Consider the following 22,602-nt stretch of genomic DNA (forward strand, 5'->3'; position numbering starts at 1 on the left):
GTCCTTGCCACGGAGGTGACCCTCCGATTTACCGGGGAGGGTGGATACCGGAACAAAACCTTCAAAAGACTATCATTCCGTAGAAATTCAGAGGGACGAGTAAGAACAGAAAGAAACAACATCCCGACTCCCGGGATTCGAACCCGCGCCGAACCCGGGTAGCCGGATCACAACTCCGACGTGCTAACCACAACACCAAAAGCTCAAGAGCTGTTGGCGTGGTCAGTTTGGCAGCGCTAGAATCCCACTGTTACACTACTCCCCCTTTTCTTTTCAAGATTCGTCCTCGAATCTCCGAGATCGATATATATGGTGTTCTGGTTAGCACGTTGGATTTGTGATCCGGCTGCGCGGGTTCGGCGCGGGTTCGAATCCCGGGAGTCGGGATGTTGTTTCTTTCTGTTCTTACTCGTCCCTCTGAATTTCTACGGAATGATAGTCTTTTGAAGGTTTTGTTCCGTTATATAACCTCCTCGGTAAATCTAAGGGTCAGCGTTTTCTGCATGCCTGGATTCTGGGCCAGATCCACTTTTTGCGATATCAAGCAAGGACGTTTCCGACCTACTAAAAACCTAACAGGAAACGAGTCCTAAAATGCAAACCACATGTAAATCCCTGCTGTTTGCTGACCAGGGGCTATGATAAGATATGCATGGCTTTGTGCCAAGCCCACTGAGAGGAAACGTATAAAAGGCGAGAAGTTTTTCACAAGTCTTCATTCGTGCAGAGGACGCGCAGTAACGCAGCTCTCAACTTCCGTGCAGTCGTACAGGTGTGTAAATCCTTGCTTTAGTGAACCACAAGTTATGCCGTTTCAGCACTCTTTTCATGCTAGTTTACTTACCTCCGAGAAACGTAGGTATATAAATGTTATGGTAGTATCTACTGTATGCTTGTCACGGAGATAATATCTGTGCTGAAGCGGAATTTCTGGCTTTGATATCTCCTGTTCTGAACTTGGTCGTCATTCAAGGGGTGGGTACCGGTACAGAAAATGCAGATCCAGGTCAGGTCCAGTTTCAGAGGATCAAGTACAGGTCCGGACCTGAAGCTGGACCAGATTGTATGTGAAACTTGCGTCCTCAACTCCGGGTGGTTGCGACCATGATAGACATGCCGTCGTCTTTGACAAGTTCATGTCTACTCTATGTGGAATGAAAATTTCGGAGCGGACTGAAAGTGATCGTCTTGAGACCAGTGGGAATTTGTTAGAAATTACAATAATCTCTACTCTACTTCACTCTTGTTATTATATTGGATCGGTAAGCTCCCAGACGTGTGAACGCCTGCCGATATACACTGTAATTTGTTAATTTTCCAATCGGCCCAATATCCGGTCTACTGATGAATTTTACCAGGTTGGTTTCTTTTAAAGAAAAATTAGTTTTGTACCCACCACTAGTCGGTATCTTCCATAGCGCTTGGAGGGGACAGTAAGACGTATAGGTTTTGGCGCCCGTTCGTTTACGTTGAATAATTTTAAAGCTTTTTAAAAACCAATTTGAAAGTACCTTTTTTTCAAACTGCTAACTCTATATCTTCTTTATCAATTCAAATTGGTGCAGATGTTATCTGTATTGCATCATACAATGGACATGACCAACTCAAACTGATTACTAGTACTAATGTCTACTCTGTAGTTACAATGTGTATTGCCGATTGACTCATATCCAAATTTTCCTAATAGTAACACTACATTCTATGTAAAGTCTTTTTGACATTATGCGCTGCCGATCTTGTCTATTCCTGGGGTCTCACTACAGCCTCGGGACACTGAATGAAGCACAATATCGGTGAAGAAGCCACACGTAGGTTGATATTTTAGGTCTTCATTTTATCACCAAAATTAACTACATAGAATTCAATCATTCAGTTCACCTTGGATCATTAGTTATGTGCCCAGCTATGAACAGTACTTCGACTGCTAAAGAAAAAAAAGGAATTCCTGAGCCTTCATTACTCGAAATGTAACTTTTGTAAATTTTACAGTTGTCTTTTCATGTCATTATTTTGTGTTTTGGATGGGCATTGGAGTATGGTAAGGTGAAAGACGAAAGACAAACCTGACAGACCACACTACGCATAACAATAGCACCAGCTGAGCCCCGGTGCAAGTGTCAATTACTTATAATTGCTTCTCAATGAGGTGCTAAATAAGCTAAGTGATTAGGCTGTCAGATTGATTGGTTGGAGAACATGCCTCTGTAGGTAAGATTAATAGTACAAACTTTAAACCATTTTAAAGGACTATAGTAACCTTTCAGGAAACACGAAAATAACGTTAGATGATCGGCCATGTCCTTGTCTACTCTAAAAACAGCCAAAAATCTAGGAAAATGATTCCGTAGATTTAATATAAGCCAGAAAGGAAAGAACTACCCTAAAATATCCATCAATAATATAGACAAATAATGCTTTTTCAGGAGAAGGAAATATAGTATCATTATAATCACCCAGTTTCTGTCCAAAGGTAAGTATTAGCAGCTATACACAAAAAAACACAAGTATTGAACTTTCGGAATGGTTCTTTAAACTACATTTTCTACCCCAAAAAATGACTTTATTAATTTACTAAAACAAACAAATTAATACAATATATCAATACGAAAATTACTTAGACGCAACGATACACATCCAATCTAACTCTCCTGCAAATCTGAGTCAATTTGAAATGTGTATGGCTGACTTATACCCATTTTCACTCCGACCCCAAGTGATAGCTGTAACATGGCCTGGACCACCTTAGTTACATAGAGCAGGGAAAGGAGTTTCTAACGTTAAGTAAAGTCATTCTTGACGTGGTACTGTCCAATCTCCAAACAGACGTTGGGGGTGAAAGATAGTAGCGTTTTCTACTGACCTAGCTTTGTTTGTTTTATTTGTTTGTATTGGACACCTACTCTCCAAGCAGAGGTTAGGCTCCGGCTGTTTTTTTAACGTTTTTTTAGTCGTTTTTATCGGGCTTTCTATTGTGTCATTTTTCTTGAAGTACGCCAGCCAAAATGTTAGGTTTTGACACAGCAAGATAAAATAAAAAATTGAAAGCCCGACAAAAACGACTAAAAAAAACAGCCGGAGCCTCCTAACCTCTGCTTGGAGAGTATTGGATACCCGCCTTATGACGTAACACACCAGGTTGGTATTGCATGAAGAATACAAGCTACATAGTCCGGACACAGCTATTCGATTCACTCACACCAGGATGGTCCGCTTACTCTTTTCCATAAGATATGCTAAAGATCAGTCATTCGTATAGTATGAAGTGCTAAAGATTTTACGAGCTTTAAAATGGATGCATAAACAGACCAAAGGATGTTAGAAAATATAAATATGGAGCTTGATTTCCATAACTGTTGAAAGATGGGTTCGGAGACCTCATATCTCCATGAAATAGTCTGATTATGTAAATGACTTCCACATCTACATAATCTATGCTTGGTTATGTAAACCTCTGAATAACTTAAACCAGTCACAATGTTGATTGTCCAATCATTTACCACTGAATTATGGCACTTTTACTAAAGTATATTGCCCTAAGCCTAAGCCTTAGGCCATATTTCCAAAAAGGGGCACAGCCGGGCAGCTTTCAGGAGCGAAAAGAATGATATAAAAGACGTCAAAATGTCAAAATAAGATTCAAGGGCATAATGTGTGATTATGACTAGGTATACAATTTTCGTTTCTTAAAACATCCCGGCCGTGCCCCGGTTTGGAAATGTGAACTAAGCCTTAGTGCTGTGGATATCCAGGGTAAGCAGGCTTTGTCGGGTACGTAGGTGGATAGGCGGGCTGGGTACCGGGGTAAGCCTGTTGGGTGGCTGGATAAGCAGGCTGGGTCGGAGGGTAAGCAGGCTGGGAAGGTGGGTAAGCAGGCTGTGCGGCGGGCTGGCTGGAGGGGTAAGCCGACGCCGGAGGTCCCGGGTAGGGTGGCGGTGGGTACTGCTGCGGAGGAACCGGCTGGGTGCCGGGGTAGGGCGCTGATCCCGCGGGGTAGGCTGTGGAGGGGAAAATAACGCCCATTATTCATCAGCAAAATCCGTGTGATTTATCCCATGGACTTCAAGTGAGAACCTTAACAAGGTTTAAAACGTCACGAAATCTAAGTTCGTCTTCTTCCGATAGTGTCCAACTGCCGAGGAATCGACAATGATTGACATCTGAAGTTGGCAGCAAGGTATCGTCTCTGCAGCTGGTATCGTCCTTTCCATATTTTCATGCTGACAGCCAACGTCATACAAAATTAGAAACATTATAGAGTTAGCTTGCGGGTTAAAGACAGAATAAATGTGAAAGTGAAGGAGTGAAAGGATAATTGTGATGACAACAAAAGAACTTTTATCTCTTATCATGTTGTTGTAACATGAGTAGTGTAATCAACAGAGCATATATATAAACAATATTCGAATGTCTAACATTTCAAACTTGAAGACGCCTTCACGAGAAATATTTTTCAAAGATGGCAACTCAGATTTGGATAAGATAAAACTGAAGTAGAACGTACCTGGAGGTGGGGCAGCAGTGCCTGTCGGGTAATTCAGCGGAGGCGCAGTGTTTACGTGCGTGTGCTGTGGGGAAACAAAGCATCAACTTTCTGTTCTGGGCGCAAACATGTCTATCTTATCTATTTATTTCGTTTGGCTGTACAATCAGCCAATGTTACCCAACTAGCCATATGCTATTGTTAAAGGCGTACATCTGTTTACATCTTAAGGCTTGTGCAAGAGACATACTGTGTTCAGGTGATTAGAAATATGTGATACATACGTGCACGTGCACCACCGTGGGAGCGGGGTGGGGATGATGATTGTGGTGTATGGCTGCCAGGGCCGCTTGTTCCCGCGCATGCGCCCCTACAGCCCGGTTGTGCACGTTTGCAGCTCTGGACTGGAAAAAAGAGAAAAAGATAGTCGTTAATTCTACTTCCTTGTACAGTACTTAAAGAAAGTGACTACACCCAAGGCTATATCTATAACAATACGTCATATTACTGTATGGCGCCGTTGACGACTGGATACGGCACTTGAAGATTCATGAAACATGCCATGAAAAGCTAAAATAAATGATCACGTTGTTCTTCGTGTTATGTAAGCCTCTATCTTTACCCCAGACTTTCTGCATGTTGTCCTGTCACTCCAATTTTTTCTCCTGAAAAACAAAAATCCGAGAATACCCCCTCCCCACCATGACGACGCTCTCACCGCGCTCTCTCTGCGACCTAAAATTTGACAGATCGCTCAAAGAATTCTATAGAAAAGAAACACTTTGTGTGTATTGTTGTCTTCTCAGTCACACTTTTACGTGTTGTCTGATATACTAGTACTCAGTGTGAAAGCGAAGGTTACACATATCCTATTTAGGTCACAGTGAGAGAGATCGCCGTCTAGTGGAAAGGGGGCCGAATCAACAAATAAAACAGTTTTGGCCTTACAGGAAACTAAAATGAGAAGAAATCCTCACCTCCAGTCGAACCGCCCTAAGCACGTTCCCCCTGGCCGCGGCGTGTGCAGCCTTCACGTGGAGCTTCGCTTCCTTTCTCTCCGCACGGACCTCTTGCTACAAGGAAATACATAAAAAATCCAGTTCTACGAACTGCGTCAGCCAGCTATTGTTTACTTTACGATAGTCATACAACAGTAACGACGTTATATAATCTCCGAGCAGATTTACCAATGGCATGAGACAGAATCGAACGGCCAAAGCAGTATCTAACTGGCCACAGGAAATTTGCCTTCACTTAAACAGTATGAGGCATTTCTTTTCAATAATGGTGTTGATGCCCCTCATATTTCGCCATGTAAACAGTAGTAGGAATATCAGCGGTGTTTATATCCTTACTTGAGAAAAAAAACATCGTCTCCGAGTACGTCCCAATGCTCAAACCAAAGGGCGCCCATGCAGGAAAACTGACCGCTAGATATCGGCCGGTAATGGCCAGTTGGGCATTGCGTTGCTGTTTTGATACTGTCTTATGCCAACGATACATCTGCTTGGAGATTATACACGCATTCGACGACATCACCCCAGTCAAGTCTCCAAGCAGAGCCTACGGTGCCATAAGGTAGTATCAAAGCTGGCCAAGGAGTGTAGCCGACTAAAGGGAGTCAGACGGGCACCGGAGCGTAGCGTAACACTCCTAGGCCGGCTTCACTCATCGATCTGACAGCTTTTGATACTATCTTATACTACCGTAGGATCTGCTCGGAGATTACCACAGTCAGGTAACGGGATGTTGACTCAGAGCCGACATGACCTTTAACCTACATAACTACTATCCACCGTTAGCCTGCACGCAATAGTACTCACTATACACTCTCAATTGACAGATTTTTGCAAACATTTCTCGTACAGTCATTTGCTGATGTACTAACCATTGATGTGTCATGTAACGTTATATTTTCTAAAGTTATATGAAGACAGACAGTCGTCGGCATGTTTATCCACCTGTTGCTCTACTACAGGTGACTATCTCATACCAGTGCAACACCCCCACTTTTTGTGTCATCAAGCAATTATTGTTCTTATGTACTCTTCTGGCCAGCTTCTTGAAGTTAAACGTTTTGTTACAACTTAAATATAGCCACATACTGTACGTGTAAAGTGGATATCTACCACTCACAGGGGCGTGTGACAAACCCGGAAATAAATACACACAACTTACCCTGTGCGCCTTCGCCGCTTGGTGAGCCAGTTTACGGTCGTTAAACATGTTGGAAGGCTGCTCCAAACTCGTAACGTAAAGTTGCCTTCCTTCTGCTCGAGTGGGTTGACAAATGACCGCAAGAATCAGCCGGATACACCAGTTAGAGTGCTTTATACCTGTGCGCTTGGCACGTGACGTAATGAGCTACGAATGGTCATGAGACAGTGTACGTCATCGGAACAGTCCATTTCGTCAATAAAAAGGGGGCGCAAAGTGAGAACTGAATGAATACTCTGCTCGATAGTTGCACATGGCACAATATATAACAACAATAACAAAATCAATGTGCACAAAAAGGAAGACCGGATACGTTACTGGAACAGTTCATTTAGCAAACAAAAGGGGTGGCAAGCACGAACAGAATAGATTTTAATAGGTACAGCAACTATAACCAAGGAGCTCCTTGCTATAACGTTACATATTCAGTCATTACTGAAGCGACCAATCAATGTTTGCATGGTTAGTTTGTTTGTTTGTTTGTTTACATTACAACTTCATACGTAGTGTTTGGCTATGGCAGGTTTATTGATTTCGAAGGCACTACTGTAACAAGCTTAAGGCTCTGCTTCGGTGAAATGACAAACGTACCATCAAGATGTCGCCCTGTTATGTAGCTCTATCTGTTGACATTTGAATCATGTACAGCTATTTAGCCAATAACTAATCATTCATCATATAAAGTTTACCTTTAGCACACTGAAGTAGCTATTTTCCTACCGATTCTCTATTTGTTACTATGAGAAGGTTATACATTGGTACAAGGAATATAAATCAACTTGAATTGTTTAACTGATATATATACATATGATCAAGGACACCCATGTGATCACTGTATTATGTATTGCGCCGTTGCAACTCAAATGAAATGAAAATAGAATAGTTTACAGCAATCAGATGTCATAGAAGTCAATATGCTTTTCCTTGCATAGGGGATGTTTTAGTGTGCATTATGAAGTACTCTGCAATTTAGCATTCAATTAGGTCACAGTTTTGTGATCAAACAAACCTGTCATTCATCGTCATCATCACTGAGCATATAGTACTGAAAAGTGTAAGAACATTTATCTCCGAGCCTCTTTAGGCAAATTGTAAAAACAAGTCATAATAATTAAAACATGAGAGTTCTGTCAAACGCGGAAGATTTCACACCTTCGCGGTTTTTCTCTTGGGTGTTCTTGAATAATACCGGCGTTTTGAACCCTAAGCGACTTGTCGAAGGAGCACAGAAACTTTGCTTGTAAAAACTAGTATTCAGCCTAGGCAACCGTAACCCCGGTAACCTGGCAACCGTATCTAGGCAACGCGGAGATCCTCCAACTTGACCTCGCGCCATTTTTACCATCAACACCTTGATTAGCTCCTTGTTGAATGGCAACGCAACGTCGTACGGCCGTTCTTCCCACTTGTTTCTAATTTGCATATTTGCCCCGTTTTCGACCAATAGGATAAGGATGTCCGTCTTTTGCTGCCTCGCTGACCAATGAAGCGGTGTTTCTCCGAACATGTCTTGACAGTTCGGCGATGCTCCGGCTTCCAGAAGCATCCCCACTGCGGAGATGTTTCTCGCCCTGACCGCCCAGTGCAGCACGCTAAAACCGCTGTACCCCACACTTTCCACGTCCGCGCCGCTTCTAATCAGTATCTCCACCGTTTCACGGTCTTTTCCCACGATAGCCCAGTGGAGAGGCGACGATCCGGACGAGCATCTCCCGTTTACGTGAGCGCCGCAGTCCACCAGTAAGCGGACATATGGCGCAGACCACCGCAAAGCGATGGCGCTGTACAGAGGGGAATGTCCGCAGCGGTCCCGGACGTTAGGGTCGGCGCGACAGTCCTGTAAGAGGAACTTGACCGTGGCGAGTCGTCCTCTGCTGACGGCCCGGGAGAGAGGTGTGCCCACCACGCTGGGCTGGTTCACCAGCGCTCCGGCCGACACCAGCGTCTTCACTGCAGGGAAAATCACATTGCAAATTGCATGATCCAATGCTCCAACAAGCCAGCCAGCCAAACAAACAAACAAACAAACAAACAAACGAACAAACGAGCAAACATGTTTGCAACGTTTACACTAAGTTATCACTTCATAAGAGCTAGACGCCTATTAGATATTTTTGCTTGACATGTGTGACGCTTTGCAGGTAGTACATGTTAATCTATCCGCGGAAAGCAGGCTTTCACGGGAGTGATTTTTTTACTGTTGAACCGTATTATTCACATGTACATGCAATAGGAATTTCAAATGCATACTTTCAGCAAGAAGTAATCTGTTAATATGTGTTTTTTTTATATGTGAATGATTTTATATACATTACTGACGGCACCCTTGATATGAGCAGCGTTGCCTGGGTAACACACTACATTGCGATTATGCAAGTTAAGTCCAATAAAATAAGCAACAAAACGACTGAGAAATGAAAGGTCGTCAAGGTGGTGTACAGACACAAACAAGACGAAGAAAAATGAAAACAAACCACCTGGTAATGATTTTCTTGCTATATCATTACGTAATGCAGACCGGCCAAAGTTGCACTCATTGGTTGCTACCCCCCCCCCCCCCCCGTATCTTGAACAAGTAATGTGCTGGTGTTTAATGGAATGTTGATGGGGCATGATTCCTAAAAATAACATTATTCACCGAATCGTCAGAGGAGGAATATTGGTATAATCTTACCAAAATAAAGATTGAAAGTGAAACCCGCTGTGTGACTTGATGACCAAACATAATCTCCGAGCAGATCCTACGGTAGCATGATATAGTATCAAAAGCTGGTAGCCGGGTGAAGCCGGCGCTAGGTGTTTGTTTCGCTCTTCACTCCTCTACCAGCTTTTCATACTATCTTATGCTACCGTAAGATCTGCTTGGAGATTAGCCCAAACAAACCTGTCTTTATCTGCCCGAGTTCTGCTGCCCTGCACAGCAGCGTGTCCTCACAGCCCAAATCATCCCGGTCGCCGGTAGAATAGATCCCGTTCAAGTCCAGGCGTCTAGTTTTGGCGCACAGTTCCCGCACTCGCTCGCAGTCACCTCGCTCCACGGCCTGCCACAGTCGGTCTCGTGTAGAGGACTCCATGGGACTGGTAAATGCTAGTGTAACACAGAAATGCCACTTAACGCAGCTACTTGGTGTATCGCCGATTTTTGGGACTGAGCATGCAGTGCGGCCACTTGGTGTACGGCCAATTTTTCGGGGACTGAAAACCGCTAATTGGTGAACAGCCGATCTTTGGGATTCAAGACCGCTACTCGGTATACCACCGCCGATTTTTGGGACAGAACATCGCTACTTGGTGTACCACCGGTAGATCTTTGCGGCTACAACACTGCTTCTCAGTGTACCACCGATCTTTGAATCATCCAGTTATGCGTTGACTCCAGTCTCTGCTGATAACCGCCTACCCCAAGCGCCCGTGAAAGTGATGAAGTGAGACCAAGGTCCGACATGTTATTTACCTTCAGACTAGCGTCTCCTGGTGCTGTTTTAAATGATTTGCTCTAGTTTAGAAAACAAATCTTAAGGGCAAATGTTTTCGAGCAAAGCTGCCTCTGAAATCGTCCATAATAGCAGACAGACATCTGTATCACTGCACCACAGATGAGAGCAGGTCGTCAGTAGCATTTTCAGGGGGATGCATACAACTGTCTTAAAGATTTTAACTTTGCGATATGAGCATATAAGTCTGAGAAACAGTCTCCACGTGAAAGGGAAAAAATGTTTTGTTCTGGTTAGTTTCTCCCACAGGCCCTACCGCAACGGTCTATAAACATCTCCACTCAAACGCCCGTTACCATGGCAACGTGTCGTACGTGTCAACCAAATACTGATAGACGCGAATTTGATTAACCTCCGGGGTAAACAACATTATTAAGTTCACTTTGGGGTCAAAAAGCCCTCCTTTGTGTGTACTGCCTTATGATACGGGTGTTGGCATACCCCCTGGACCTGGATATCTCGGTATTTCTTTGTATAAGTTTTTTTATGAACTCTTGAGGTCCCATGACCTGCAGTGACGTCATCTCCAAGCAGATGTGTTCGGTATTGACTTGTTTTGTACGACCTATGGGTACGGCGTTACGATATGATTGTTTGGATGCCCGATTTGGATGTTGGCGTGACCCTTTGTCCTGTGTACCTCGATATTTTGTTAACTAGATATTTTGTTAACTAGGTATCAAAATCGGGGTGGTTTGACTACACTGCACTGACGTAGCCTTCAGGCGGATGTACGGCTCCGACTTAATTTAGTTGCGTAATGCGATTTCTCTGTTTCCCCATTTCCTTATTTCACACTCGTATTGACCGCGCGAATAATCTCATGGACGAGTTACTACACTTCTATCTTAGGCCATGCAATGGCAAGGAGGACGTTTGGGACTCTGCCATTTCTTCGTAGGCATCAGGGTCATGCCTCCTCGTTAATTAGAGCTCGCAGACTCGTCGTCCGATCGAATCGCGCCTAATGTGAGGGGGTATTAAAAGACTGGCGCGATCGGATTATGCTACAAGGAGACGTCTGCAAGCTCTGTACTCCCCACGTAGACAGGAAGGGCCAAATCTCTGCTTGGAGAAAAACGTCTTCCTTGCCATAACATGGCATAAGACAGAAATTAAATATCTCGTCCATGACACAATTGAATCATCCATACCACTGTGAAACATTTTTTTTTAAATTTCCGATTGTTTTATTCATAATTATGTATTTGAATTTTCCTACTAGCCTTTGGGACAAACTTTGGATCCGAGCCAAGCCGACCTTCTCAACTCGCCTCACCATTTTCCGCCTCGCATCCTATCACTCTACAGTACCCAAACACACACCAATACAAACAAAAACAAACAAAAAACGAACAGAACGAAAACCATTTATTACCCCCTTGTTTTCATGGGGGTAATAATCTGTAAAGCGATAAATGTAGCTGCTCTACCGATCACTCCCTGTCACTCCATTTGTTCAACCATCCTGACCTCTTAGATCACATAATGAAGGCAATTTTTTTTCTGGCAATCTTTTTTATTCGCACACTCGCACAATTTTTGAGATTCCCAAGGAACTTGGAACTTGGAACGGAAAAGGATGTGGTTTTGTTTTTGTAACTATGTAAATATTGTATTGTATGTATTGTTATTTGTTTATGTATCCAGGGCCTCCATGAAAAACAGTGTCAGCCACTGATCGGAGCATACCCTGGTTAAAGAAAATAGAAATAAATAAATAGATAAATAAGGGACGGCATCCATATAATCAAATCAATATGACCACATCCAAAATGTGGACAGTAGACAAAAGAACCAGAGCGTACAGATCTGCAGCCACCGTTCATAATTGACTAGACTCACGGCGGCTGGTTCTCACACCGCAGAATAACACACCTTGTGGCGCTATCTTTTGATTATCTCTCTCATCGAGCACTCCATTGTTTATAGTGGAAAGTGTGCGATGATTTTCAGGTAATTAGACAGGAAAATGAAAGGGCAGGGAGTCGGCGGCTTGAAAAGATTCCACCTGTTATGCTTGCGGATATCTGCTGGATTTGTTATCTGTCTACGAGCTCAGATGTACCGTGAGCTGTCACCAGAAAATGAGGCTGTTGACTGATAATCTGCATTGCACTACCTTTTCACAAGATGCTGCGGCCGCCCGGCGACCATTGAGCAACAAAAAATACAAAATAAGTAAAAAATCACAAGTTGCTCAACACATTTCATATATTTTCATATATGTTTTGTGTGTCTTGTTATCTTTTAAGCCATTCTTTTGGATCTTGCATCTTATTCCAATTATAAAATCAATGGTCGCACAAATCCGATTTCGGTCACCGTACGGTCGCTCCGTGATCGTCGTCTAGTGGAAAAGGGGGCTTAGTTTTACGAGCGACTTTCAAAAAGTAGTGCCATTGGTTTAATATCAGACTCACTTTTTCATCAAATGAGTTGAAGTTTGGCACAAAGGTACAGACATATATCCTCCTGAGATTGGAATGTTAGAATTTCTTGTTCAGATTTCGATGAGCAACTCAATCTCAAGAGTGATTTTACCTTCGTGCCAAGTTTGGGTGAAAAAATCAGCCTATTATAAAACCAATGGTATTACTTTTTGATGGCCTATAACTGGCTTGCAATAAGCTAACCATTTGGAACAAGACTGTGGCGATGTTTATTTCAATGCAAAACATTCTGTCATATCGTCAAAAACATATACTGACATTTTAAACAGCATTCCAATGAATACAAAGAATTATAAAAGTAAGCTTTTAAGACTCTTTGAACATGTTCAGATAATCAAATAATATAGAATACAACACGGTGTATTCCGTATCGCCCAAGGTTTCAGCCCGACCCGCGGGAGGGCTGAGACCGAGGGTGATGCGGAATACACCGTGTTGTATTTCATTTATGTCATAACCACTTGAGAAAACCCATGTTTTGATGCGCCAGAAGTTGAACACATTTGGTGCCCTCGAACAATAAGTGTTGCAACAGCAATGTTCCAACGTCCGAATCAGGTATTCGAATTGCCAATTCGGCCCGCTCGAAACAGTTCGATTTATTCGAATAGAGCCTGTGTGATACGCCTTTCGAACCTGTGCGATACGGAAACGTACGGCCCGGTCCGGAACACCCGTATCGAACGTTTTCGCGTCACAGGTATGACATAATGATCTTTATCGTATACGTTTGCCTAATTTGTCTAAGTACGCATTTTTGAAAGGGTTAGGCTTCCGCTACACATGTAACGTTATATGTATGAAACCTCCAGAAACCTCCAGAAACGAGCGGGACTATTCACCAACCACTCACTGCCCTCAAGAAGAAGCCTCCACCCCCCCCCCCCCCCAAGTAATGTACGGAGAAACATCAGGTGAGAGACCCTGGTTCAAATTCTAGGTAGGGCATTTAGGTTGTGGCTGCACCCGTCTTTCGGAGGGGACGTGAAATGGGTGTCCCCTACGTGGTCGAGGAGGAGGGGAACCATCCCTAACTATGAATGTACACTTTTACTGAAGCATCAAGGAAACTTGGCGCTAGGTACTGCAACGGTCTGAACATTCGTGCAAACGAAGGAACAAATGGACGGACGAAGTTACGAACGTACGGATGGACGAAGAAGGAACGGATGGACGGACAAACGGATGGACGGACAAATGGACGGACGAAAGAAGGAATGAACGAACGAACGGGTGGACGGACGAACGAACAAATGGACGAAAGAACGTTTGTCACGGTTTGAACGAACGTGTGTGAAGGCCCTTAGATTTACTGTATGTAAAACAACAGAAGGTGGAAGTATCCCCATGGATTAGAGTGTCGATTGTTTCTTTTCTTTCCTTTCAAATGATACAAATCGACAACAATTATAGCTGCCGAAGTTGTGATAACTTCGCCATTACATTTTGTCTTACAAGGCTTAAATAAAATCTGTGCATTTTTGCCACGTGGAGGAAGGGATTTTCACGTGCAGGAGTTAAGTTACAACAGAAGTGAACGTAATCAACTTGTAGATATGCAACTGTTACTGTGGCAGATAGAGGCGCTGAGTTGTTTTTTGTTTGCTTGTTTGGTCTACGAATTATCTAAAAAGGGGAAGACTGAGAACAAGACGCAACTTGCATCATAGATGTTTAATAACGACTTGCTTTGCAAAATCACATCGAGATTAGACAATCATCTTGCAGCTTTTTTATGTGGCATATCCCTTGCAAATAGTATAATTAACGTTATCACATGAAAGAAAAATATGTAGCCTTTGCAGAGGATGCGGTCTTCAGAACTCTGTTGATCACTCTAGCCCACTTACAGAAATGGCAGAAACAATGATAGACAACTATCAGTTACCAGAAAACCGGTTTGAGCTCATCCCACCTGTTAATTACTACCCTGGTCATCGCTACGACCCCCTGGGCAGAACGCGCACAAGGACGGGTTCTTATCTGGGATCCCCACTCGTTATATTCCGTCCAATTCAAGCTTTTGCTGCTTCTGCGTTTTGTTCTTAAAGTGTGTTTTGAAGGAGGGAAACGCAACGGATATGTTTCTAACCTAGAAGTGATTACTGCGCGGCGTCTGTGGACACATGGGAATTACTAGGAAAACAGGACGGAGACACAGGTAAGTTTGAGCTATCTTACTTGTATTGAGTATTGATCAAAACACGCCGAACCACAGCGATATGGCTTCCACCGTGCATATGTCTCTGCTGTTGCTGGTCTGGTCATTTGTGTAACAGGCAACAGTGTCGGAATTGCCACTTGTAAGTTTTCGGTGAGCGATATTGTTTCCTGTCCCCACTCCATCATAAGTTTAGACCAGATTTACAGCACATGAAACCGGCACGGACGCATTGTTGTCGGTAGGGCTGTTTATGCAAGGTTGCTCAACCTTCTTAGTTAGTGGCTACATTTGCACATTGGTATACGATAGAAGTTTTGTTCTTGTCTTTAATCTCAAACGACAGTTTGTGATAACTATTTCCTCCTGGGCCATGTTGAAGTCCACACATGTCTATGCTATAAACACCGTTTTGTTTGTGAGATATACATGTAGATACATACGACGGTTTATTGTTTACTTGAATTTGTCGCGTCGACAACGAGTTCATTCCACTCAAAAGAGAAATAAATGTACAGTCTAAAATACTTAGTCTTAGTACTTAAAGTCAACAGATACACGTATTCCACAAGGACAAGGACGAACTGACATTGCTCTGAAGTTTTAAAACGTATATCTAAAGTGCCATTTGATATGAAGTATTTTAAAATGACTGTCACCAAAAATTAGAGGTGTGTGCCGTGTTGTTGTGCTCTTTTCACGTTTGATATCAAAAGCCACCATGCTTGGTCCTCATAAGAGTCTTCGGTCGAACTGGATCTAGTATCGATAGAAATACCCCCGGCTTATGTATACCTACCTGATATTCAGATCTACATATAACACTACCGGATAAAACAAAAAAACTGCGAAACACCACAAAATGCAAAGCAAATTTTAATCTTCAAACAATGTCTTGAAGAGGTGTACAACAGTAGGGAAAGTTTAGTGACACACTGGAGCTTAAAATATCTATTCCCTAGAGATGAGCAAAATTATCAAAGTGCGTCACTGCGATGAATATGCCCACAAGGCAAATCGTTCAAAGAGTTTTGCTGTTGTTTTTCTAGGTGTTCTTTAAACTCAGAGATACGATGCACATGTTCTTTATTCTATGCTTAGGGAAATGTTATCTTTGGCTTTATAGGTTTATTTTGTAGTATTAAGTCAATTGGCTGCTTGCTTCTGACAAGCGTCAAACTTTTGTCCTGACACGCACAAAAGCATAAACTCAAGTAACTGGATATGTTTTTGGAAACGGTCAGACATTTCAGGTATAGCATCCACTATCTTTCGTCATTGACGAAAGTAACTGCTTTTTAGCGTATCTTATTACTTAAATGTCAATGTGATTTGGAATAAAGCCTTAGTTTTTGCATAAGAGACAAATAAGCCACAGAATTTCAAAACTCTGTGAAATATTTACAGTTTTTTTAAATTCTTGTCCTACTTTTTTACTTCAGAAGAATTTCCTTGTTTAGATTTTCTTTAACAATCTATGTTCAGTCCTATGGATGAAACAATGCACGAGGCGCTTGGCGAAATCGCTAGATTGGCACCACACTTATTTTCCGCCACCTTTCTGATAACTTTCTAGCACTCTCGACCCAACTTCCTGTGAGTATCAAAGTGCCAATTGCTGAACTTTACCACTACCCCCTCCTTTTCTGTGGCACATACTACTACTCACAAACACAGAAACACTGCATTTGACTATAAAACTTTCAGTGGAAGACATGTAGCGCAAAGCACAATCTTTGATTAAAAAAAAAAGTGTTATATGTAACATTTTACTGCTCTGTCCATTCTTTCCTTTGTTCATCACGAGAAGCATTGCGGCTTTGATCATACTTATTTTTATTGAAACAACAATAGCACAGAGACTTTCGTAAGGGTGTCTGGAATCACACAAACGAACAAGTTGATAGAAATGAACTAGCCAACGTACAAATATATGACTAAATCCATTCTGTTGAGTTAAACGTATTTACGCGGTAGTCCATGAAAATGAATTCCACTATGTAATGGAATGCTCTAGATATGATGCCTTCTGCAATGAGTTCTTCATCACATTCCTGTATCTAAATATAACACATTTCAAGAAACTCAATATCAGAAGTAGATTTGGCTGCATCTCTAGATCTGACAGTTCTCATAATGTTACGACGAGTTGATATATAAAATATTGTTTTGTTATTCCAGAATATAATGACACATAAGTTTAGCCAAACCTGATTGCATGAAGATTTTTGATATCCTATATCATTTAGTCAATAGAATCTTTAGATCTAATTTGTATCCATATTTTGTAGTTTATTGTCGACCGTACATACTAAAGTCACTATACTTTTTGTTGTGCTAATAAAACTTCATCTATTAATATGTCAAAACAATGATGTCACACTTCCTGTTTCACTCCCTTCACCTGAAACCTTATACGGAAGCCTATCAACAGTCTAAGCTCTGCTGCACATCACTCCTGAATTTTTCTTTATGTGGCACCGAATGACGCCACGGATGACGCAGGTTGTGACACACACACCAAGGATTAATCACGTCTTACACAGGGCTTTCTTTGTGGCACTTAATCCTACACGTTCCTTTCTCACCGTAATTACGGTAATTGGTATATAAAAGGTGAAAGGTGACTGTGTAAATTTCTCCAAAAAGATGACATGACGAATGTGTTTTATATGATACTTGTATACGCGACGTACGTAGTATTTTGTTGAGTTGCCGATAGAATTATGGCTCCCTCATAAAAGTACATCACAGTAGGCTGATATCACAAAGGTCGCACATGAGCGCATCGCAGGTGTTCGGGATATTTTCTAGTGTTGTTTCGGTCGTCATGGCGACCAGGATTGTTTACACCTAGCCGGCGGCCACGTCTGTCAGGCACCCTATAATTTATCCACAATGCAGATGTTGACAGGTCCTATCAGATAAAGAGCTATGTACATGTAGTATCACATGTCCACTCACATGTTCACTCATGTGTGTATGATTCGTAGCTTCAGATATGGTGTGGCTACATGTTTTTGTTTTGTTTAACAGGGCCAGATATGTCCGAAAGTTGAAATACGTATGAAATAAATGATTTTAAGTATTTTTATTGTTATTTTGCTACTCCTACTGTACTGAAATAAATTTAGTACAAATGACTTGTCAGACATACCTACAGTAGCATGTAGCCAGGTAGGAAAAGGACGAAGTTCGCCAACATTTGTGATTAATCGCCTTGTGCAACTGTAAGAAGTGATAAGACGTAAATAGTGTTTATTAGATGAATGAATGAATGAATGAATGAATGAATGAATGAATGAATGGTTTTATTCGATCAATGTGATCCATGAAAAAGTATATGGCAGCCACAGGCTGAATTGCATACTTTTACAATTAAAATCATTGGCTTAGGCAGATACAGCTCGAAAATACAGGAGGTAAGAAACTCTATGGTATGTATGAAGAAAGACCGATTGTTGATGCAGAGTGTCCAGACCACTGCATCGGCAGAATACAGTGGACTACTATGTATAGCACAGGGAAGTGGACACCTTACGGCTTACCTGTCTTAGGTCTGAGTAGGACGATGTCTCATTTGTTGCAAAAATTATGCCACACAAAAACAGTCAGAGATGTTGAAAGTTCACATTTTAATACAATGTACATTTGAATGATTATGTGTATGAAACATTACCATTTCCCAAAAGTATTACTTATCGGATGCTTATTTTCGTCAATACTGTAAATGCTGTGAGGACTTGTCTATCATTTGGAAAAAACACTAATGATATATGCATGTAATTATCATTTCTCAAAAGCATGAGTTGCAAAGCTCTACGAGATCGAGTAAGAACATATGTTAAGACATCTTTTATAAAACATGAAATACGGCTATTGCATCCATATGATTTGCAGTATTTCCCTGATGATGTGAATTTCGATCGCGACGCCTTGATCTGAAAAAGAACAGCAAATGCCAAACGTTATACATTTGCAGACACACCCACTCATCACGTATGAAGTTAACCAATAAAAAGTTGCCCACAAAGCCGCCGAAACCATGCTAGATTTCTACCCAGAAGGACCCTACATCGATATGTTCACGTTTTTGTGGAGTTTCATCCGGCGAAAACTGAAATCATAGACATAGTCGGAAAAGTGACCCCGTCTTGATCAAAACGAACACGGAAACACGCCCCCCTCCCCAACTCACGTACGCGTAAACTCCCAAAGGCCGATATGTTGCCATCGACTAATTTACGGTCAAAATCGCCGAAAGTCTTACGAGTTTGGATCTACAAGGATCCAATGATGGTACTTGTAAGCTTTTGTGGGATATTTTTACGGCTTGAGCCAAACTTATCCGAGTAACTACAAGTAAGGCGACGGGCCTATATGCACGTTTTTCTCACGACAAGCAAGCATAAACCGCCCGTCAAAAATTGTGAAAAATGACCAGAAATTTGCAAATTTACAGCACGATATCGAGTCCATAGGTTCACAACAATATTATCTGCTCATGGCATGCCGATTTACCGGCGGATGTTGCCAAATAATATCACAACGAATCTCTGAAGTTGACTCGATCGAGTCGATGCTGGGAGAAGCCATTGTTAGCCGCTGGGCTGCTAAAGGCTGTTACCGTCCGACTGTCAAATCACGCGCGCGCGCGGCCAGATTACAGTCTCGCGAGACCTCCCAACGAGATTGGATTGTCGCGTATTATAACTTGTAAGTTTGTATTTTTAAAATCGACAATAGACGACAAATATAATAATTTCATCCGTCGTTTATACCGTTGGGCGCGTTGAAACTGCAGCAGGAAGTATAACGTATATTTTTCCTATTTCTTTTTTTTTTCAGGAAAACAACAATGTGGAGAGGCGCGCTGCTCTTCAACGTACTAATGTTCGTCCACGTCAGTTCAACAGGTGAAACAGGTGGGTGTGTCTGATCCAATGCTGTCAGTACCACTATAAGCACTAACTGCATACAATCACTGTATCTGTGTCAGAGTTTTGTATGCATGTATAGTCGCTCTAACCGCTATTGAGCTGTTCTTTTTTATGAAAAGTTGGCTGCCTGATAGGTAAAGCCTCCCTTACCACCATTGTAGCAAGTTTGTTGAATATGGACTGTCCTTATGAATCTATGACCTACCATGGAAGCTCATCTGTGGTGGTAGTAATCGCAATACAATGTTAAACGTTCTTCCGACACAAAGGTATAACTGATCAAAGGATGCAGTGTTTAATAAAAAAAAAAAAACTAAAAAAACTCACATTTCATGATTGTAGTTAATCTGATGGTGCTTTTTATTTACTCTCAAAGCAGAGGTTGGTGGGGGAAAACTTTCCTTACCTTTTCCTTACATGCCGTATTTTTCGAGAGGGGAGGCTGGTCGAAAAATACGGCATATAAGGAAGAGGTCACGATTTTCCCCCACCAACCTCTGATTGGAGAGTAGATAAGAAGCACCATCAGATTAACTACAATCATGAAATGTGAGTTCTTTTTTTATAGTAAATCCAACATCCTTGTGTTACAGACACGTGTGGACTATCGGCGTTTACCCACGTCCCCCAACGTGACTGTAGCGGGTCGGACATTACCAGGCACGCGGGCGTGAGTCTTCAGTTCTGTGCAGAGGCGTGCTGTGGAGACCCGTCATGCCTGTCGTTCCAGTACAACACCGTGTCAACCTGCTACCTGAAAAGCAAACTCTGCTCTGCAGGGGAGAAAACGCATTCATCGATGGGCAACATGTACGATCGGACAGTGTCAGGTTGGTGCACTCTCCGAGTATCTCCTTTATCTTTTCCTCTGTCTTTGTCCGTCTTTCTCTACCCATGATGCACGTTAACAACAATATTTTACTCGTTTCATCATTATATTTCACCCCATACCACATACCATTCTTGTAAGGCGTTAAAAATGAAAAAAAAATCAATTTTGAGTTTGACAATTTTGGATAGTCTATTCCTGCAAAATATTGATATGGAGCAATCCATTTTTGCATTTCAAGGGAGAAACATCCTGTGTCGGTCTTTCTGGTGAATTGACGTGTTCGCAAATGTACTATTGATTGATCAAACGTTGAACATACAGTGGAAGCCGGTTAATTGCACACCCAATTTACCAGAAAATTCCCTGCAATTATCCGGCGTGTCAAAACTTTTACTCAGAAATTAACTCCCCTGGTATTAAAGAAAACCAAGGGAATAAATTAAGAACCTACAGAAAATTCAAGTATACATATGAAAGAGAAAAATACCTCGATATAACAAATTTTAGCTATCGCCGAGCCATGACTAAACTAAGGATCAGCGATCATCCTCTACAAATTGAAGCCGGTAGATACACCCGAACTCCTCCAAATGATAGATTATGTATGTTTTGTGATAAGAACTATAGGTATATAGAAGATGAAGCGCACTTTCTTCTAGAATGCTCACTGTATAAAGATATACGCAATACCTTTGTTAATAGTACTACGCTTGCAAAACAGAATTATGCACAACTAACAAAAGAAGACTTTTTCAAATATATAATGACATCAGTTAACTATGATTTGATAGAAGAACTCTGTAAGTTCGTCTTCACATGTTTTAAGAAGAGGGAGGAAGCATGTAGAAATATAGCCGTAAGTAGAACATAGAATAGCTTACTTATCAGACTCTCTGTATGCGACTTACTGCATTTAGCCCTAGGAGGGCATGAATATGCAATAAACTTCATTGTCATTGTCATTCATTGATAAAGCGAAGGTATCAGCTGGACCGCACCGCCAATGGGTTTTTCGGATTTCGTGCAATTAACAGAAGTGTGCGATCATCCTTTGTGCAGTTAACTGACTTCTACTGTATTGAGGGCGAACTTGTTCTCATTGTTTTCGTCAGTCGTACTTTCTTTGCGTGTATTTCAGAGTGTACCTATTGGACTCCATGGTTTAACCGTGACGATCCCAGCGGTTCCCAAGACAACGAATCGTTGTCCAATCTTCGGCGGAACTACCCCGGAGAAATCTGCTCCGATCCCTCGGCTATCCAGGCCCGTGTCAGTGGGACACACGTGGACGCTTCCGAGACGGGACAGCGGTTTCAGTCATACGACACGACAGCGGGCTTTGTCTGTAGGAACTCCGGCCAGAGCAACGGGTCTTGCCTGGACTATGAAGTGCGCTTCTGCTGTGAACCTGGTGCGTGTGTGCATTTTGATATAATAATGATATTTCACTCCACCATACAGGGGTGCGAAATATAATGTTTTATGTTTCTCTTCATACTACACACATATTTCACATCACTCTACAGTATGGAGAGCTAGTGAAACATATTATTTTTGTTATGTTTCATCTTCTTCTGCTGTACAAATAGGTATTGAGTGGTTTATGAGAGCTGAGGTGTGCTCCTGGGAATATGCTGCTGGTGGAAACAGATTCATTAAATAACGTTATCATTTTTGTTTTCTCTTCTCTTCAGCACTTCCTCCGCTGATATCGTCGTTTTACCGGATTTGACATCTACAAAGTGCCCGTGACTGGATCCATGCTTAGCGCCAACCTACGAACCGCCTGCGAATCCCATGGGTTGCAACCAGTGTGCTACAGAGCTAACGAAGAGTCCCAAGTGGGTTACTGGCATTCCTACTGTCAAACCATCCCGGTGGGGACGGCCATTTCCTCAATGACTCAACAAGTTCTTGCGCACCATCTATGTGGTGTGCTCGATCCAAGGTACTGCGCACAATTGTATGACAATTTTGTAGCTATACGTGGATGGCAAACCAGTGATGGCGCATGCGGAGTGTCGT

The 22,602-nt window shown here is 42.2% G+C and overlaps 4 protein-coding genes across 4 annotated transcripts in view; 2 read left to right on the plus strand and 2 right to left on the minus strand.

Annotated features, from left to right (window-relative positions):
• Positions 1-3,662: 3,662 nt before the first annotated feature.
• On the minus strand, positions 3,663-6,845 carry LOC118414152 (adhesive plaque matrix protein-like). The gene is made up of 5 exons (XM_035817988.1): positions 6,659-6,845; positions 5,458-5,553; positions 4,765-4,884; positions 4,502-4,565; positions 3,663-3,995 (listed from the first exon to the last, which is right to left on the minus strand). The coding sequence occupies exons 1-5, from the start codon at positions 6,704-6,706 to the stop codon at positions 3,730-3,732; spliced, it is 594 nt and encodes a 197-aa protein (XP_035673881.1). The 5' UTR covers positions 6,707-6,845; the 3' UTR covers positions 3,663-3,729.
• Positions 6,846-7,590: 745 nt separating this feature from the next.
• On the minus strand, positions 7,591-9,771 carry LOC118413119 (26S proteasome non-ATPase regulatory subunit 10-like). The gene is made up of 3 exons (XM_035816293.1): positions 9,582-9,771; positions 8,040-8,647; positions 7,591-7,620 (listed from the first exon to the last, which is right to left on the minus strand). The coding sequence occupies exons 1-3, from the start codon at positions 9,769-9,771 to the stop codon at positions 7,591-7,593; spliced, it is 828 nt and encodes a 275-aa protein (XP_035672186.1).
• A 4,837-nt stretch (positions 9,772-14,608) lies between these two features.
• On the plus strand, positions 14,609-22,596 carry LOC118414140 (mucin-2-like). Its single transcript, XM_035817965.1, has 5 exons — positions 14,609-14,805; positions 19,654-19,730; positions 20,339-20,575; positions 21,716-21,988; positions 22,272-22,596. The coding sequence occupies exons 1-5, from the start codon at positions 14,771-14,773 to the stop codon at positions 22,307-22,309; spliced, it is 660 nt and encodes a 219-aa protein (XP_035673858.1). The 5' UTR covers positions 14,609-14,770; the 3' UTR covers positions 22,310-22,596.
• The window catches only part of LOC118413120 (polycystic kidney disease protein 1-like 2), a 30,232-nt gene continuing 30,211 nt past the window's right edge, over positions 22,582-22,602 (plus strand). The window contains exon 1 of the mRNA XM_035816294.1: positions 22,582-22,600. Within this exon, the coding sequence (XP_035672187.1) occupies positions 22,582-22,600 (19 nt within the window). The remainder of the gene's footprint in view (positions 22,601-22,602) is intronic.

Source organism: Branchiostoma floridae, chromosome 4 (genome assembly GCF_000003815.2).
Source record: "Branchiostoma floridae strain S238N-H82 chromosome 4, Bfl_VNyyK, whole genome shotgun sequence".
In the NCBI taxonomy this organism is placed as follows: domain Eukaryota; kingdom Metazoa; phylum Chordata; class Leptocardii; order Amphioxiformes; family Branchiostomatidae; genus Branchiostoma; species Branchiostoma floridae.